Source organism: Solanum stenotomum, chromosome 5 (assembly GCF_019186545.1).
Source record: "Solanum stenotomum isolate F172 chromosome 5, ASM1918654v1, whole genome shotgun sequence".
NCBI classification, from domain to species: domain Eukaryota; kingdom Viridiplantae; phylum Streptophyta; class Magnoliopsida; order Solanales; family Solanaceae; genus Solanum; species Solanum stenotomum.
Window position 1 is genome coordinate 2464145 of NC_064286.1, and position 19343 is coordinate 2483487.

At 32.8% G+C, this 19343-nt stretch overlaps 4 protein-coding genes across 7 annotated transcripts in view; 3 read left to right on the forward strand and 1 right to left on the reverse strand.

The window, feature by feature from the left end:
* The first annotated feature begins 1898 nt into the window (after window positions 1–1898).
* The window catches only part of LOC125865769 (indole-3-acetic acid-amido synthetase GH3.6-like), a 52337-nt gene continuing 34892 nt past the window's right edge, over window positions 1899–19343 (forward strand). Inside the window, exons 1-5 of one of the 4 annotated variants that reach the window (XR_007446390.1) lie at window positions 1899–1940; window positions 2028–2063; window positions 2916–3259; window positions 3605–4530; window positions 4610–5391. Coding sequence is in view for 1 of the 4 variants with exons in the window: in XM_049546015.1 (XP_049401972.1) it covers window positions 2970–3259; window positions 3605–4530; window positions 4610–5202 (1809 nt within the window). In the remaining 3 variants the exon portion in view is untranslated. Of the gene's footprint in view, window positions 1941–2021; window positions 2064–2915; window positions 3260–3604; window positions 4531–4609; window positions 5571–19343 lie in introns of those variants that run through there. The other 3 variants (XR_007446392.1, XM_049546015.1, XR_007446391.1) reach the window with 3 other exon arrangements.
* LOC125865423 (stress response protein NST1-like) lies at window positions 9535–11125 on the forward strand. Its single transcript, XM_049545619.1, has 3 exons — window positions 9535–10695; window positions 10787–10936; window positions 11045–11125. Exons 1-3 carry the CDS (start codon window positions 9535–9537, stop codon window positions 11123–11125), a joined length of 1392 nt encoding a protein of 463 aa, XP_049401576.1.
* LOC125865426 (uncharacterized) lies at window positions 13861–16566 on the reverse strand. The gene is made up of 3 exons (XM_049545623.1): window positions 14999–16566; window positions 14350–14923; window positions 13861–13971 (listed from the first exon to the last, which is right to left on the reverse strand). The coding sequence occupies exons 1-3, from the start codon at window positions 16564–16566 to the stop codon at window positions 13861–13863; spliced, it is 2253 nt and encodes a 750-aa protein (XP_049401580.1).
* On the forward strand, window positions 16928–18932 carry LOC125865427 (indole-3-acetic acid-amido synthetase GH3.6-like). Its single transcript, XM_049545625.1, has 4 exons — window positions 16928–16940; window positions 17076–17247; window positions 17856–18158; window positions 18503–18932. Exons 1-4 carry the CDS (start codon window positions 16928–16930, stop codon window positions 18930–18932), a joined length of 918 nt encoding a protein of 305 aa, XP_049401582.1.

Genomic DNA, 19343 nt, shown 5'->3' on the forward strand with positions numbered 1-19343 from the left:
TTCAGAAAAAAATTTTGAGTGCTCTAAGGCGCCAGATCAAAGGGCTTATACACACTAAAACCAAAAAATTCACAATTTCTAAAAATTGGCTCATAAATACGAAAATATGCCTTAAAAATATCCTATGACTTAATAAATGAGTTCAAGCAACTTTTCAAATTATAAAGAGAATGATTTTTGTTTGAACTAATTAACTAACAACAATAATCAACTTATTAGATAATATTAAAATTGTATAATATTATTTGCTGAAATTTATGCTGAAGACTAAATGATGATGGTGCACTTTGTTACATGTTGAACCAGAAGACCAGATCATTTTTCACCTAATACATATTTTCCTTCTTTTGTTTAATGGTGCACTTATATTATTATATATATTTTTTCATTTAGCGGTGCACCTACTCTTTCATTCATCAATTTTAGTATTATTTGTTATTATTATTTTTTGTCGGTATGGTATTATTTACTTCTTAATTTCTTGCTCTGGACATGACTTTTTCGCTACTATAGTTATTTTACATAATCTTTTTGATATGCTTTTATTTGGGTGGAAGATAATTCCACGTGTGGAAGTTATGTTGTTGTTGCAGTTAGGGGTGTATAAAATCGAATCAAACAGCAAATCGAGTCAAATCGGGAAAAAAAACCCGACTAATGGTTTGGTTTGACTTGGTTTGTTATTAGAAAAAAAAACCCAACTATATTTGGATTGGTTTGGTTTTAACTAAAAAAAAACAACCCGAGACCAAACCAACCCGACATTATATATGTAATTTTAAAATTTTATTTTATACACAAAAATATTTACTTTGATATAATTTTAAAATATTTCTTATACTATTTCATAGTTTTTATCTTTTATATTATTTCAAGTTTAAAACTTAGAACTCGGAATGGTCCAATAAAGATTATAGTTCATAGGTGTTGATAATTATAATAAAACTAAAATCAAAATCAAATCAATACTAATGCAAAAAGAAAATAAATTCAACACTAAGAATAACAATAATATTGAATATTTGTTCTTTAGTTTTACTTTGGTTTAGACAATTAAAATACATAATCTAATTTTAATTTTCCTTAAATATTTAGTAATGTAACTAATACTTATTAAATTTATTTTAGCATGATTTAGTACTTTTAAATTATGATCATTTTCATTATGACTTTGCAATATTTATTTTATATGATGATTTCATTATTATTTTTATTGAATATTTTAGTATCATTAGTACTCATCTCATATTTTGTGTTATTTTCTTAAGAAACACCTTAGATAATTGTATTTTGGTTGAACTAAAGAAATATTTGGAGCACAAGTTAATTATATGTTTGTATGCAAACTTTACCGAAAAAATTCAAAAATCTGAAAAAATATGAGGGTTATTAGTTTGGTTTGATTTATAAATTTAAAAATTCAACACAATGGTTTGGTTTGGTATTTGAAAAACCCGAACCAACCCGAGGTTGAAAAACCCGAAAAAATCCGAATTTTATTAGTTTGGTTTGATTTATAAATTTAAAAATTTTACACAAATGGTTTGGTTTGATATTTGAAAATTTTGAACCAACCCGGTCATGTACACTCCTAGTTGCAGTATTGAAGTGACGGTAAAGTTATCTCTGTATAATCTATAGTTTGAACCGTAAAATCAATCATTAATACTTGTATTAAACTAGATTGTCTATGTTACATACGATCATTCCTCATATCTTACTAATACAGAATGTTATATGCATCGAACTGTTTTTTTAATATAATATATATATATATATATATTTAAATTAAAGATAATTTTTAAAAAAAATCAATGAGATGTGGATGTTTTACTCGTAGTCCACGTTGCAAGAAAAACATAATAATATCTTTACCAACCACTTTATTGCAAAGAAAAGAAAAAAAGTTGTTTAATGCAAAGCCATTAGAGAGTTTCCTGGTAAATCTCTTTACTTATTTCTTAGTTAAAAATAAAAAATTACTACTAATTCTCAATTTAATTTTGTTGTTAACTTGAAATTTGCAGCATTATTTGAAGATCAGTGGTGAACTATGTGTTTAGGTACATTATATTTATTATTTCTCCTTAGATCTGCTTTTGATATGCTCTATTTGATATGAAGAAGGTAGAATAAGGTCTGCGTATATTCTACCATCTTATTATACTCGTGAAATTACATTGTATATATGTTGTTGTTGATCTTTTATTAAAAAAAAAAACTATAATCGTGTTGGTCAAACCAGTTTGGATCTGCTAACTCTGTCTATCAAGACTTGGACAGATAGAAACAGATCTTGAACTTAGCTTTTATTTTATTACTTACTCCCGCTGTTCCATTTTATGTGACGCCTATTTTTTTAGTCCGCCCCAGAAAAAAAGTTAATATTACTATAGTTCGAAACAATTAACTTTAAAATTTGAGTCTTTTTTTTCTTAAATACTGTGTCAAATCAAATGGCGTCATATAATGAGATAGAGGGAGTAATTTTTAGAGTGTGACTTATGCGTTTATGTGAACTAAGTAGCTTTAGCTCGGACCTTGTATATGAGTTGAAAGTTTCTCTATAAGTAAGCACAAGTAATTGATTTCAAACATAGTAAATCAAATGAGTTGTGAAAAGAATCATGAACTAGAATCTAACACACAAAGTTCAAATTTTAGATTCGCCTCTGTTGTTATCGATATTAAATCTATCTTAGTCGAGTCGCTAATTTAATGGACCATGATATGGATAATAAATTTCGAACCTAATTACTAGCACTTGAGATCGCCGTCCTTGACTTGATGCAAAAAATTTACATCACATGCTCTTTGATTGCTAGTTATCACAATGATCAGCTTAAAATCTTTGTGGTTTCCACCGGATGTTCGGTACCTGCATTAGGGTCTAACTAAATTCGGATTCACGCCAGGAAGTCTGTAAGGCGCTAATGTGATCGATAGAGTTACACAGGTCTTTATTAAATATGGAAGGAAGCATGACAGAGGAAAACAAGAAGAATCTTGAGTTTATTGAAGAGGTGACTAGTAATGTTGATGAGGTACAAAAGAGAGTTCTTCATGAAATCCTCACTCGAAATGCCAACGTTGAGTACTTGCAACGCCTTAATCTCAATGGTCACACTGATAGAGAGACATTCAAGAAAGTCGTGCCTATCATCACCTACAAAGATATTCAGTCCGATATCAACCGTATAGCTAATGGCGATAGATCTCCAATCCTATGTTCCCAGCCCATATCTGAATTCTTTACAAGGTCACTCCTTTTTTTACTTTTCAGATGAAAAATGAGCATACTTATCTTAATAGATTACTGTTCCCTCGATCAGTTTTGATTTATATGATGGTATTTGACAGCTGATGTCTGATAAAATTTACGAAGCATCTTGGAACTTGTTGTTTTAAACATGTCGTTGACATTTTGTCATTAAGAGTACAATGAGAAGTCTAAAGTGGAATTGTTTGTGAATATGGAAAGTTGTCATTCATTTTGTAACGGACTAATAAGGAAGAAGTATCACATAAAGTGGAATAACGGGAGTATCTAATTATGGTTTTGTGGTTCTTGCATGATTCCTAATATTTGCATTTTAATGTGCAGTTCTGGGACGTCGGGAGGGGAGAGAAAATTGATACCAACAACAGAGGAAGAGAACGGGAGGAGACATCAACTTTACGGCCTTATGATGTCTGTGGTGTGCCAATTTTTTCCAGATTTGAGAAATGGCAAAGGAATGTATTTCATGTTCATAAAGTCTGAAGCCAAGACCCCCGGAGGATTATTAGCTCGTCCTCTTTTAACTAGTGTCTACAAGAGTAGTCATTTCAAAAACAGCAATAGTCGTGTGTCGCCCTATACGAGTCCAATTGAATCCATTCTCTGCCTAGACTCTTACCAAAGCATGTACTCCCAAATGCTTTGTGGCCTCTACCAAAACAGAGAAGTCGTCCGTGTTGGCTCTATTTTTGCATCCGCCTTCATCCGTGCTATGCGATTCTTAGAGGATCACTGGTCTCTACTATGTAACGATATCCGAACAGGAACCATTAACAACAAAATTTCTGATCCTTCAGTAAGAGAGGCTGTGATGAAAATCCTCAAACCAGACTCGGAGTTGGCTGATTTCATCGAGGCTGAATGCAGCAAGGATTCATGGGAAGGGATCGTCACTAGGCTGTGGCCTAATACCATGTACGTGGACGTAGTCGTGACTGGAGCCATGTCTCAATATATACCAATGCTCGATTATTACTGCAATAGCCTCCCTCTCGTCAGTATTGCGTATGCTTCCTCAGAATGTTTCTTTGGGATCAACTTGAACCCCCTTTGTAAGCCCAGTGAAGTATCTTACACACTCATTCCCATCGCAGCCTATTTCGAGTTCTTACCAATTCTCAGGAGCAATGAAGTCATCGATTCTATCTCCATTCACACACCGTTTAATGAGAAAGACGAACAACAATTGGTCGATTTGGTTGATGTCAAGATTGGCCAGGAGTACGAGCTCGTTGTTACCACATATTCTGGTAATTTTCAATTGCCAAATGAAATGTTCTTTTTTACATGTCTGCTAATGTTTAGATTTTCTTGGATGTATCCTTTCAGGACTGTATAGATACAGAGTGGGTGATGTGCTTCGGGTTGCTGGATACAAGAACAACGCGCCTCAATTCAACTTTATACGCAGGGAAAATGTGATCTTGAGCATCGATTCTGATAAGACTAATGAATTTGATCTACAAAATGCAGTGAAGAATGCAGAAAACAATCTGATGCCATTTGATGCACGTGTAATCGACTACACCAGCTATGCCAATACTGCTACTATTCCAGGTCATTATGTCCTGTTCTGGGAGCTAAACGTCAGCGCCTCTTCCCCGATTCCTCCTTCGGTCCTTGAAGAGTGTTGCCTCACCATTGAAGAATCTCTCAACAGCGTCTACCGCCAGGGTCGTACGTCTGACAAATCCATTGGGCCTCTTGAAATCAGGATAGTGGAAACAGGTACTTTTGACAAGCTCATGGACTATTGCTGTACTAGCTTACTAGGTGCTTCCATTAACCAATACAAGACGCCACGGTGCGTTAAATTTGCACCACATGTTGAGCTATTGAATTCGAGGGTTGTGTCGAGCTACTTCAGTCCCGTGTGTCCGAAATGGGTTCCTGGAAGAAAGCAATGGAACAACACGAATTGAACTATCCGTGGATACTTACCGTACATGCAGTTACAGTGGCAGAGGCAGAATTTTCACCAACAGGGTTACGCTCGATATATAATATACCTAAATAAAAGTTTGATTGTTGTGTTGAGCTACTTCGGTCCGTGTGTCCGAAATGGGTTCCTAGAAGCATGCAATGGAACAAAATCATGAATTGAAGTGTTGGTGGAAACTAAATGGGTGTTCCATATCGTTTCATAATCTATCATATTGTGTTGTTTTGGTGAATTCAATGTCGGCATAGATTGTATTGTTTACGTCGTTAAAGAATGTCACACATGATGTATCATATTGTGTTGTTTTGGTGAATTCAATGCTGGCATAGATTGTATCGTTTACAACGTTAAAGAGTTGCACATTATTANNTTACGTCGTTAAAGAATGTCACACATGATGTATCATATTGTGTTGTTTTGGTGAAATCAATGTGCATAGATTGTATCGTTTACAATGTTAAAGAGTTGCACATTATTAATTTGAAGGACAGACCTACAAGAAAAAAAAAATAGAAATAGGATATGAAATAGAAAGATTATAAAAAGATAGGATAAAATAAGAGACACTCGGCCAAGATAAATTGAGAAATAAAAGGCCAAGATGAATTGAAATAATATGGTCGCACCAAATCGATCGTTACACAATTAGTTGCATTTGTATTTGTATATACAATTTTCTCTCGCTTTATACAAACACAAACGCAATGTATACATTTGTGTTTGTATAAAGTACGAGAGGTGAGTGAGCGAGCGAGATTTGGGAGAGTGGCGAGAGAGATCTGGGAGGGGAGAGAGGGGAACGAGATTCACCATTAGAGAGGCGAAATAGCAACAGTTTGCTATGGGATACAATTAAATCATACTATGGTTACAACATTTAATTTGAATTAATAGTTTGTTATTAATTATATACAATTTTCCCTAAAATCAATCACTAATACTTGCATTAGATTTGTTGGGTTTTAAAAGGATGAACAACAATATTAAATTGTCTATGTTACATACAATCATTCCTCGTATCTTATTAACACATAATGATATATGCATCGAACTGTTTTTTAATATAATATATTGAAATTAAAGATAATTTTTTAAAAAAATCAATGAGATGTGGATGTTTTACTCGTAGTCCACGTTGCAAGAAAAACATAATAATAACATCTTTACCCACCACTTCATTGCAAAGAAAAGAAAAAAAGTTGTTTAATGCAAAACCATTAGAGAGTTTCCTGGTAAATCTCTTTACTTATTTCTTAGTTAAAAATAAAAAATTACTACTAATTCTCAAATAAATTTTGTTGTTAACTTGAAATCTACAGCATTATTTGAAGATCAGTGGTGAACTTTGTGTTTAGGTACATTATATTTATTATTTCTTCTTAGATCTGCTTTCGATATGCTTTATTTGATATGAAGAAGGTAGATAAGGTCTGGCGTATTATCCTCTTATTATACTCGTGAAATTACATTGTAGATATGTTGTTGTTGATCTTTTACTAAAAATTCTTTTATAATCGTGTTGTTCAGGCCAGTTTGGATCTGCTAACTCTGCCTTTCAAGACTTGGACAGATAGAAACAGATCTTGAACTTAGCTTTTATTTTAGTATTTACTCCCGCTGTTCCATTTTATGTGACACTTATATTTTTTTGTCCGCCCTATAAAAAAAGTCAATATTACAATAGTTTGAAACTTTAAAAGTTGAGTCTTTCTTTTTTCTTAAACACTGTGTCAAGTAAAATGAAGCCAGAGTAATTTATAGAGTGTGACTTATGGGTTTATGTGAACTAAGTAGTTTTAGCTCGGACCTTGTATATGAGTTGAAAGTTTCTCTATAAGTAAGCACAAGCAATTGATTTCGAACATTGTAAATCGAATGAGTTGTGATAAGAATCATGAACTAGAATCTAACACACAAAGTTCAAATTTTAGATTCGCCTTTGTTGTTATCGATATTGAATCTATTTTAGTTGAGTCGCTAATTAAATTTCGAACCTAATTAATAGCACTTCAGATCGCCATCCTTGACTTGATGCAAAAAATTTACTTGACATGCATGATCTTTGATTGCTACTTATCACAATGATCAACTTATAATCTCTTTTGTGCACAAACTCTATTTTTTGGTTTTCACCGGATGTTCGGTACCTGCATTAGGGTCTAACTAAATTTGAATTCACGCCAGGAAGTCTGTTGTTGGGTTTTAAAAGGTGTGAATGGAAAATGAAGAGTTGCGACTTTTATGAAGAGTTGTGACTTTGATGAAAAGTTGCGACTTTTATGAAGAGTTGTTACTTTTATGAAAAGTTGCGACTTTTATGAAAAGTTGTGACTTTTATGAAAGGTGGTGACCTTTCCGAAAGATTGTGACTGTTCCAAAGGTTTGTGACCTTTCCGGTAAGGCACAATAAGAACCTTTTCACACTACCCTTTGTTTTCTATAAATTGAGGAATTTCCTCTCATTTTAAATATAGAATTTTTCTGAACTTCTTCTTCTACTACTAAATCTAGTATTCTAAGTGTACTTTACTGCCGTTGAGTGGCTCGCTGACACCAGCGTTTTGGGTATCACTACACTGGTGATTGAGATCATTCTATCCTGGGAGGACATATTCCAAATCAAACCTCGGATACTAGAGGGGAATAATTTCCTTAAGGGGGCACTGTGCATTCAGTGGGCTTGATCTTCTTTCTGTTTTTCCAGATTCTGATATGTGTTACAGATTTTAGATTTGTGAATTAATTTGTGTTCTTCTATTCTTCACTGGTTTATTAAACTTTGGTAACTTGAGAAAATTGAAGGAAAGGTATCCTTTAAGTTTTGAATTAGTTATTGGTGACTATATTGACCAACAAAAGGTCAAACATACTTAAACACTAAATTAAGTTAATTGTGGACTCAATTAACATTTTCAAAACTTATAATCTTTTTAAAAATACAAAACAATCCCCCTACTAAATAAACAAATTTTCCACTCCCTTCCCCTCTATCAAATCTCACGTTTCTCTTCACTTTACTGCAGAAAGCTTTCATACTTCCCAAAAATTAAAAATTGCTTTGATTGGAACAATCAATTTCTCCGGCAACTTTCAACTTCCGACGGCCGTACTTTGAACTTTCGATTCTTCTATTCTAATCATCCAAAGGAATAACAATTTGCAGGTAAAGCTTTATTTTTTTGAAAAAAATTAGGGCTTTTTAGGATTTTTTTTTAATAGCTTTACAATTTGCATATACTCTTCCCTCAAGAGCTGCCTAGGTTTTGTGCGATTCATGTTGAGACAATGAAGCTTTTGCTTGTTTATGCTTTAGGAAGTGGACTAACTGATTGTTCTAGGAAGAGCAAATCGACTAACCCCACCCTATGCTTTAGGACAGTTTCTGGCAAGATTTGATTTTTATTTGTTTTTTTTGTTTTTTGGGGTACTTGGAGAGGATTAGTGGGGTTAGTTGATAATTTAGGTGAGATGGGGAAGAAAAGGGGTTTGCCCAATTGGGTTCCTGATGGGTGGAAGGTGGAGGTTAGAACACTCAAGAAAGGAAAGAAAGAAAAAGTGTCCATGCTTTCTTGTTCATTCCTCTTTTCTTAATCTTACATTTGTTTTTGTTGTATTTTGCTTTTGGGATGATAAAGATTGATTATTTTTGTTCTATTCATTTCTGATCTTCCATTGCAACTACTATTTTTGGCTTAACTTATACTAATATGATACAAAATCATAACTTTGCTTCCCATAACTATTTACCTGATTGTGTAACTAAGGGCTACTACTTTGTGTCTTCCTCTTGTTGGATAAATTAGCAAGCTTGATGTCATGCTTCATCTGTATAGACAAACCAGGCAAAGTAATTGAACTTAGTAATGAATACTTTAATTTGTTGAAATGCATGTAAGTTGATCTAAACATCACTATTAGAAAAAAAAAAGGGGCAAGTTTTGGGAGTTAGTCTTCTTGCTCTAAACAAGGTTTTAATTGAAGAGATGCTAGTTTGCTTTTATGGCTGAAGTAAGTAAAGAATTCAATATGCACTTTTTTGTTGAACCTTGTAATGCTTAGACAATATAAGTATATGAAATGTCCTAGTTCTGGTAAAAAGTTGATCTTATATTTATCTTTTGAAATTAACTACATTAGGGTCTCCCCTGTTGCAATAGATGACCTATTTGTTACAACAAATGAGTTATTTGTTGCAACAAGTAGATTATCTATAGAATATTATATTATATTGAATTTATTAAATTTATTGCTATCTTTTTTTAATGATGCACAATTGATTGTAAATTTTTTCATTTTTTCTATTTGTAGAAAAATGGCTTCCAAAAGAAAAACAAGTGAATCAGTCTCTGATAAATCAAGTAAAGTAGCTAAAGTACAAACACCATTGGAAGAACTTGTTGTACAGAAACAAAATGAAAATATGAAAATTGTAGAGGAGGTAGATAAAAATAAAAATGAAGAAGAAAAGGAAATAAATGATGAAGATGGAGATGATGAAGAAACTGAAAATGATAAAGAAGATAAGGAGGAAGGTGAAAAAGAAAGTGAGGAAGGAGATGAAGAGGATGGAGATGAAAATGAAAGTGATGAAGGAGATGATACTGAAAGTGAGGAAGGAGATGAAGATGTTGTCAAAATTTTTAATATTGACAAGTTTCAGGTAGAGATGCCTATAGATGACCCTACAAATTTGACAGGTGATTTTGTTGTAAAATCAGCCATGGGTGCCAAATTTGATGCTTTTAGAACGATATTGATGAATGAAAAGTTGGAGGATTTCTTTAAATCTAGTTGTTTTGAATACTTTCTTGATCTGCCGGAGGCTAACAATGCACGTTTTCAAATGAGCATGGTGTATGATCTTCTCAAGCGCAGGATCAAGTATAAGGGAGCTGATGATGATGCTTTGGAGAATAAGAACAAGAAAATGGATGAGATTTGGATAAACTACTGTGGCATGCCAGTTTGTTTTGGCATGAAAGAATTTGCCATAGTGACTGGACTGAGATGTCATCCTCCTTCTGAACCTCTTCCTAAAGTTGCGCGCTTAAGAAAGCCAAGAGAAAAAAAGATATCTAAATCAGTCAAGGTTGCCAAGAAAGGTAAAAAGCCAGTCAAGACAGTCAACACCAAAACCAACAAAGGCAAAGAAAAACTAAATAATGAAAATGAGTTGTTGGCTATTATTGGACCTAGTTATAAAGCCAAAGATTTGATAGAAGATCTCCAAAGCAAAAAGGTTTTGAAGAAGCACAAAGAGCGATTGTGCTTAGTTTGGTTTGTGCATGCCATTTTATGGGCTAAAGACATCAACAATGTCATAGATCTTAGTTTGTTTGTGCTTGCTCAAGATTTGGATGCATTCAACAATTACCCATGGGGTAATAATAGTTATTTCTTGACTGTCAAGTATTTGATGTCAAAGTTATCACCGAAGACTAACAATTTATATGGCTTTCCTTGGGCTTTCATGGTAAGCTTCACCTCTAATTTTAGTATTTTATTTATTTGTGTTATTGAATAATTATTTTAAACATTTACTTTCATCATCTTTATATTTTTAGGCTTGGGCATTTGAAGCAATACCTTACCTCAGGAAGCAATTCAATGATTACTCGAAAGAAATTTCTCAGCCAAGGATTCTTAGGTGGTTGTCTGCCAAGAACAACCCAAAAATAAATTATGTTGATCTCTTCGATCTTCCTCATGATATAGTAAGTCTTCTATAGAATAATATTTATTTAAATTAACTGATTATCTGTTTTGCTTTCGTTTAATTTTCTTCCAATATATGACTCATCTATAATCATCTATTGCAATAGATGGGTCATCTGTTGGAAGAAAACATAAGAGTTTGCTACTGTTTTGATTTTGCCCAACAAATGACTGATCTGTTGCAATAGATGTGTCATTTGTTGGATGAAAACTTTATCATTTGTTGCTGTTTTATTTAGGTTCAACAGATGACCTATTTGTTGCAACAAATAGGTCATATATTGGACAAAATCTAAATCTTTTTTTGTTGTTTTGCTTTCGTCCAACAGCTTACCTATTTGTTGCAACAAATAGGTCATATATTAGACAAAATCTCAATCTTTTTTTACTGTTTTGCTTTCGTCCAACATCTTACCGATCTGTTGCAATAGATGAGTCATCTATTGGACGAAATCTCAATAGCTTGCTGCTGTTTTGCTTACTTCCAACAGATGACCTATCTGCTGCAACATATGAGTCATCTATTGTAAGAAAAAATGATTGCTACTGTTTTGTTTTCTTCCAATAGATGGTCCATCTGTTGCAACATATGGGCCATCTGTTAGAAATAAAATATATAGGTAAATATTACAATAAATATTTTATCTATTATAACTTATAGATTAGTTTTAATAGAAGTTATTTTTGTTTATAGATTGTACATCCATGGCTTGTTCCCACAGAGCAAGAGTTGTAAATGTCATTCTTTTTAACTCTAGAAATTATTGACACCAAATCAGACCCTATAGTGGATCTAATAAAAAAAGAATTGGTTGGAGCAACAACGATCAGAAGGGAAGCACCTATTGTTTCTGGTGATGCTGATGATGTTGCATTAGATGTTGATGTTGATGTTGATGTTAATATTGGTGTTGATATTGGTGATGCTAGTGCTAAAAGTGGTGGTAAGCATGTTGATGATGTTGGTGGTATATATGGTGGATTCACCCTTTTCAGTGGACATACCACATCTTTTGCTCCTTCTTCTAGCTCATGTTCTGCATGTAAATGTGAAGAATGCAAGAACAAAGAAGCTAAGTTAATATCTACTGGTGAAGATGTGAAGAAGTCTCTTGATGCTCTTACTAGTGCTGTTAAGGAATTGATATCTAAGAGAGGTGTTATTCCATCAAGGAAAATTTCGGAGCCATTCACACCATTGAAGATTAAGAGGAGAAGAAAATCAATTTCCAAGATATTATCAAATATGAAAAAAAGACAACAAATTGCAACTACTCCCCTTCCTTGCAATGTTGAGTCATCTTCAGGAGCCATAGAAGAGCAGCAGAAGTTGTAGAGGATATGAATTGCTGAAGTCATATTTTGTAAGGTGAAGAACCTGATATTTTGTAATTGCTGATGACAATATTTTATATTTAATAGATGTCCAGTTATTTTATCATGAATTCTATTTTGTAAGCTGGAAAATTTTATATGAATTGTAATTCATGAACACTTAACATATTTAGTTAATCATATTTTGTAATTGCCGATGATAATATTTTATATTATATAGATGTTCAGTTATTTTATCATGAATTCTATTTTATTCTTAGATTTATAAAAAGTTAAATTATACTATTGAAACATATGTTGCAACAGGTTATAATATGTTGTAACTCATTTATTGCAACTGATGAATCATCAATTGCAACAAATGAACATATATGCTTTATTATTTTTAACGGATGGGTCATCTATTGCAACAGATAATACATATTAGACATTTGTTGTAACAGATTTCTATATTTATTGCAACAAATGATCATATTTATTTGATTATTTTCAACAGATGTGTTATTTATTGCAACAGATAGGTTATCTATTGTAATTGAACTTATAATTGAACTTCATTTATCACTAATTATGGGTTAAAAGAAGCATTTCATATCAAAATAATTAATTGATTACTTTATTTAAGACGAATACAATTAGCTGATCATGTAATTAATCTATAATGCATTGAGATTATAATTAAACTTATAACTAAAATATAATTATAATTAAATAACTTTATTTATCACTAATTATGGGTTAAAGAAACATTTCATATCAAAATAATCAATTGATCATTTTATTTAAGACGAATACAATTAGTTGATCATGTAATTATTCTATAATGCATTGAGATTATAATTAAACTTATAACTGAAATGTAATTATAATTAAATAACTTTATTTATCACTAATTATGAGTTAATGAATCATTTCATATCAAAATAATCAATTGATCATTTTATTTAAGACGAATACAGTTAGTTGATCATGTAATTACTCTATAATGCATTGAGATTATAATTAAACTTATAACTGAAATGTAATTATAATTAAATAACTTTATTTATCACTAATTATGAGTTAATGAAGCATTTCATATCAAAATAATCAATTGATCATTTTATTTAAGACGAATACAGTTAGTTGATCATGTAATTACTCTATAATGCATTGAGATTATAATTAAACTTATAACTGAAATGTAATTATAATTAAATAACTTTATTTATCACTAATTATGGGCTAATGAAGCATTTTCATGTCAAAATAATCAATTGATCACTTTATTTAAGACGAATACAGTTAGCTGATCATGTAATTACTCTATAATGCATTGAAAATATAATTGAACTTATTAATTGAAAGATAATTATAATTAAATAACTTTATTTATCACAAATTATGGTGTAATGAAGCATTTCATATCAAAATAATCAATTGATCATTTTAATTAAGACGAATACAGTTAGTTGATCATGTAATTACTCTATAATGTAATTGAACTTATTAATTAAAAGATAATTATAATTAAAAAACTTTATTTATCACTAATTATGGGCTAATGAAGCATTTCATATCAAAATAATATAGAGTCGATTGAAAATGATCAAACATATATGCTCATCTGTTGCAACTGATGCTCATAAATTGCAACAGATGAAGCATCCATTACAACAGATGAGTATATATGCTTGATTATTTCCATTGGATGAGTCATCTATTGCAACATACATATTAGATATTTGTTGTAACTGATTCCTATAATTGTTGCAACAGATAATCATATTTATTTGATTATTTTCAACAGATTGATTATCTATTGCAATAAATAATGCAATAAATAATGCATCTAATGCAAAATATGCAAAGTTTGTTGCAACGAATGAGCATAACTAATATATTGTATATTATAAGTATGAACATACAAAATTAACCAAAATGAATTACAATTATCAGATTCATAACTAAGTACAAAATAGCTATTTCACTATTACAATAATTATGGAGCATTTCGAACCGGGCATGTTGTTCTCTTGTGTCCAATATTTTTATATATTGAACACTTATTTTTTCTTGTTGGAAATGATTCCCCGACTCCACGCCTCCTCTTCGTTCGCCTTCTTCCCAGTTTGCTTGGGTCAACATATGGAGGAGGTATTTCTCTCTCCAATATCTCCAAAGGAACAATCCAAGAATCTTCAGGAGGCACCGGATTAATTTCCTCACAATATGCAATTATGTATTTTTCCACCGAATAATATGAAGACGAGTACTCATAGATCTGATTTCCAAAATGTGCACCATATTGGGATCGAAGCGCTGCCATAGCATGTGGACAAGGTATTTTGTCCAAGTCAAAAACTCTACATGTGCACATTCTTCTTTGAAGATCGACCGTGGCAACATCACCATGACCGTTGATACTAAACCTGTAATTGGCTATTTGATGGGCCAATAACTTATTTCCCAAATTGATATTCTTTGATATTTGTTTTTCCATTGAAGGAACAAATATGTTTGGTGAGTTGACCAACTCCATACGTCTTTCGTGAAATAATTTTGCAAATCTCATATTTATTTCGTAAAACAAAGCTACGATAGGAAATTCTCTTTCAACTTCAAACATCGCATTCACGGATTCAACAATGTTTGAGGTCATAATATTATACCTATAAAAAAAATAACTTAATAAGATATATAATTATATTAAACTTAAACAAGATACTCAATATATAATATTGTACCTATTTCCCGGGCAAAATGCCCTGCTCCATCTATGAAATCCAACTGATTCGAGATGTTCGGCTGCTTTGGGTACCATATCCCTTATCTGATTGAAATGGTCATAGAACTCAACTTTATTGTACGCTTTCGCTGCATTATAAAAATGAGATACGACCTTTGCATTGTGAAAATTGTTTCGAATATTTTCTCCAAGGTGCCTCATGCAACAACCATAATGAGCTGATGGATACACAATTGAAACCATCTTTCGAATACTTGAATGCCTATCAGAAATTATGCACAGCTCATCGGTATCATCTACATAACTTCTCATTTGTTCAAAAAAATATTGATATGAGGCATCACATTCTTTATCCACTACACAAAAAGCCACTGGAAAAATATGATTCTCTGCATCTTGCGCCACCGCCGATAGTAAAACTCCTTCATACTTGCTCTTCAAGAATGTCCCATCAACGGCTATGACTTTTCTCAATTGTTGAAAACCTTGAATCCAAGCCGCATAGGCTACAAAAAAGTACTTGAACTTTCCATTTTCATCAACCTGCAATGCCGTCTTACTTCCTGGATTTGCGGACTCAAGCATATAGCGGTATGCATCAAGCACTCCATACCCGTGCTCATGTGTTCCCCTAACCAAAGACTTTGCAATCTCCCTACCCTTATATATCTTCCAATAACTCACCTTACAACCCAATTTTGTACGGAGTTTATTGGTCATATCTCTTGTAGATGGACCTTTACCATTAGGAAAGCTATTTTTGAAGTATTTACCAAGGACTTTTGCTGTGGCATGTGGATTATGACTCGTAATATGCTCTGAACCACATGTGTGATACTTTTTATAAATTTTAATACAAAATCTGTCAGAACTTTTGAATTTCACAGCCCTCAACCACCACTTGCACTCTGGATATGCGCATTTAAAACAATACACACTACGCGAATTAATCACCTTTGCAAGTCTGAAATCTTTTTTCAAGCAAGCAATATGCAATGAAGTGACTAGTTCGTCTTTGTTCTTGAATGTCATTCCTATGTAAAAACCTGTCTCATCATCTTGAAGATTGTTCAACTGTTTTAACTGAGAACTGTCCCCTACATCAACAATAAGTGTAGGTGTTTGGTCCTCCTCCACATCATGTCCAATCTCATCATCTAGAATATTCATGTTCATCTCATTCAATTCATCATTTAACAGATTTTGTTGGTCTTGTCCTACATTTTCATTCTCTATCGGTTTTTCAACAACGTACACCCTTAAAACGGATAGAGTTGCATCACTCAGATAAGCACTCAAACGAAGTTGATTGCTTATCTTAAAAGGCAGGACCCTTTGATTTTCAAAAGACTTGTGCATGTAACTGATGACAAGATCATTTGGTTGACAATTTAGTCCACAATAGCTAATGATTGAGTTCACAAAATCATTATACAAAATATCCCTTTGGACGGTCATCAATACTGACTCTGACATGTCACCAACCTTCCAACGCCAAATAAATCGATTGTTTTTCTCAATCCATTCACCATAACAATCAACAGCTATTGTTATTGATTCTTCCATTAATGGTACCTAAAGGAATTTATTAAAAATATTTAATAATGATTGTATAGTAAAGTTGAGTGGCTATTACAGTTCAAAATCATATGCACAATCACTGTCCCAACAAGTCAATCATCTATTGCAACAAGTAGGTCATCCGTTGCAGCAGATGATTCACTTGTTGCAACTGATAATTCACTTGTTGGATACATGTCCAGAATCAGAACTTTATTCAACATGTAAGTCAATTGTTGTAGCAGATGAGTCATTTGTTGCAACAAGTAATTGATTTGTTGGAACATGTAATTGATATGTTGCAATATATGACTTACCTGTTTGGACAAATTTCTGATTTTTTCCTAGTTTGGCCTAGTACTGTAACATGTATTCAACGGGTAAGTCATATGTTGCAACAGATGAGTCGTCTGGTGCAGTAGATGACTCATATGTTACAAAAAATGACTCATCTATTGTGACAAGCTTCTAGTTCTTTCCCAGCTTAGTCTAATATTTTAATATGTATCCAATAGGTAAGCCCTCTGTTGCAGCAGATGAGTCATCTGGTGCAGCAGATGACGCATCAGTTGCAATAAATGACTTATCTGTTGGGAGAAACTTCTGGTTCAGTCCCAGCTTGACATGGTACTGTAATATGTATCCAACAGGTAATCTATCTGTTGCAATAGATGAATTACCTGTTGGGTACGCGACTGTAAAATTTTGAAGAAACACTCAAACTATCAAAATGAAAAATTAGAGTAAAAATCATTAGTTTACTTACCAAAATCACCTATGATGTAATGTCCAATGATATATGAATGAAAATTCGTCTGAAAGCAGCAGTACAATGTGATTATCAACTGAAGAAGAAAAAAATAATGAACAAGAAGAAGAAGATGGTGATGAACAAGAAGAAGAAGAAGAAGAATGATGATGGAGAAGAAGAATGAAGAAGAAGAGCAGCAACAATGGTCCCCAACAATGGAAGAATAAGCAAGAGAGAAAAAAAGGAAAAACTGAGACGTTGGTACACTTTTTTTCCCTCCATTTCTTATTAGTTAGGATTTTATATAAGATGGACTAAAGTTTAAATAAAAAAACTTAGGGATAAAAAATGCAACCCCTTAATTCTTAATTTAAAAATTGTCACCCCTACTCAATAATTAAAACTTGAGTCACCAACCCTAATTTTGAAACTTTTCTATAACCCTTAATTCATTGTCCTGTTCTTCAAAGTTTTGTTCTAAGTATCTTAGGAATACAAGATGAACAACATCTGTAAGGCGCTAATGTGATCGATACAGTTACAGGTCTTTATTAAATATGGAAGGAAACATGACAGAGGAAAACAAGAAGAATCTTGAGTTTATTGAAGAGGTGACTAGAAATGTTGATGAGGTACAAAAGAGAGTTCTTAATGAAATCCTCCCTCGAAATGCCAACGTAGAGTACTTGCAACGCCTTAATCTCAATGGTCACACTGATAGAGAGACATTCAAGAAAGTCGTGCCTATCATCACCTACGAAGATATTCAGTCCGATATCAACCGTATAGCCAATGGCAATAGATCTCCAATCCTATGCTCCCAGCTCAAATCTGAATTCTTTACAAGGTCACTCTTTTTTTACTTTTCAGATGAAAAATGAGCATACTTATCTTAATAGATTAAGATTCCCTCGATCAGTTTTGATTTATATGATGGTATTTGACAGCTGAAGTCTGATAAAAGTTACGAAGCATCTTGGAACTTGTTGTTTTAAACATGTCGTTGACATTTTGTCATTAAGAGTACAATGAGAAGTCTAAAGTGGAATTGCTTGTGAATATGGAAAGTTGTCGTTCATTTTGTAACGGACTAATAAGGAAGAAGTATCCCATAAAGTGGAACAACGAGACTATCTAATTATGGTTTTGTGGTTCTTGCATGATTCCTAATATTTGCATTTTAATGTGCAGTTCTGGGATGTCGGGAAGGGAGAGAAAATTGATACCAACAACAGAGGAAGAGAACGGGAGGAGACATCAACTTTACGGCCTTATGATGTCTGTGGTGTGCCAATTTTTTCTAGATTTGGGAATTGGCAAAGGAATGTATTTCATGTTCATAAAGTCTGAAGCCAAGACCCCCGGAGGATTATTAGCTCGTCCTATTTTAACTAGTGTCTACAAGAGCAGTCATTTCAAAAATAGCACGCCCTATACGAGTCCAATTAAAGCCATTCTCTGCCTAGACTCTTACGAAAGCATGTACTCCCAAATGCTTTGTAGCCTCTGCCAAAACAGAGAAGTCGTCCGTGTTGGCTCTATTTTTGCATCCGCCTTCATCCGTGCTATGCGATTCTTGGAGGATCACTGGTCTCTACTATGTAACGATATCCGAACATGAACCATTAACAACAAAATTATAGGTCATGAATTTGGACCGTTAAAGCGATCACTAATACTTTTAGAGAATAGCAGAAGAAAAGTATAATTCGGAAAACCTTTTGCTAGCTCAAGATCGTTAACTAAGATCGAAAAATTCAATTAAAGGAAGCGGAATTTAGAAGGGAATAATTCGTGAATGCTTTGAAATGTCTTTGTTTTGAGTTTATCTAAAACACCTATAAGAAAATCCTAGTAACATTAATTTCTACTCTAGAAAATTCTAGTAACATTAATTTCTACTCTAGATTATTCTAGAAACAATATGATAATTGATCTTTAAAAAAAATCACTTTCGATAATTTCTACTTTCTTTTGCCTACACCTAACATTAATTAATGCTTTCTTTTCTTCTATCACATGTAACATGTTC

Bases quoted from the DNA above. Each gene is read 5' to 3' on its own strand.
- LOC125865426 (XM_049545623.1), bottom strand. From the start codon at position 16,566: ATGGAAGAATCAATAACAATAGCTGTTGATTGTTATGGTGAATGGATT. The intron at 14,924-14,998 runs GTACAATATTAT...TTTTTTTTATAG, and splicing joins GCATTTTGCCCGGGAAATAG to GTATAATATTATGACCTCAA. The intron at 13,972-14,349 runs GTCGGGGAATCA...ATGTTGCAATAG, and splicing joins GAACGAAGAGGAGGCGTGGA to ATGACTCATCCAATGGAAAT.
- LOC125865427 (XM_049545625.1), top strand. The intron at 17,248-17,855 runs GTACGCGACTGT...ATACAGTTACAG, and splicing joins ATAGATGAATTACCTGTTGG to GTCTTTATTAAATATGGAAG. The intron at 18,159-18,502 runs GTCACTCTTTTT...TTTAATGTGCAG, and splicing joins AAATCTGAATTCTTTACAAG to TTCTGGGATGTCGGGAAGGG.
- LOC125865423 (XM_049545619.1), top strand. From the start codon at position 9,535: ATGGCTTCCAAAAGAAAAACAAGTGAATCAGTCTCTGATAAATCAAGT. The intron at 10,696-10,786 runs GTAAGCTTCACC...TTATATTTTTAG, and splicing joins GCTTTCCTTGGGCTTTCATG to GCTTGGGCATTTGAAGCAAT. The intron at 10,937-11,044 runs GTAAGTCTTCTA...CTATTGCAATAG, and splicing joins TCGATCTTCCTCATGATATA to ATGGGTCATCTGTTGGAAGA.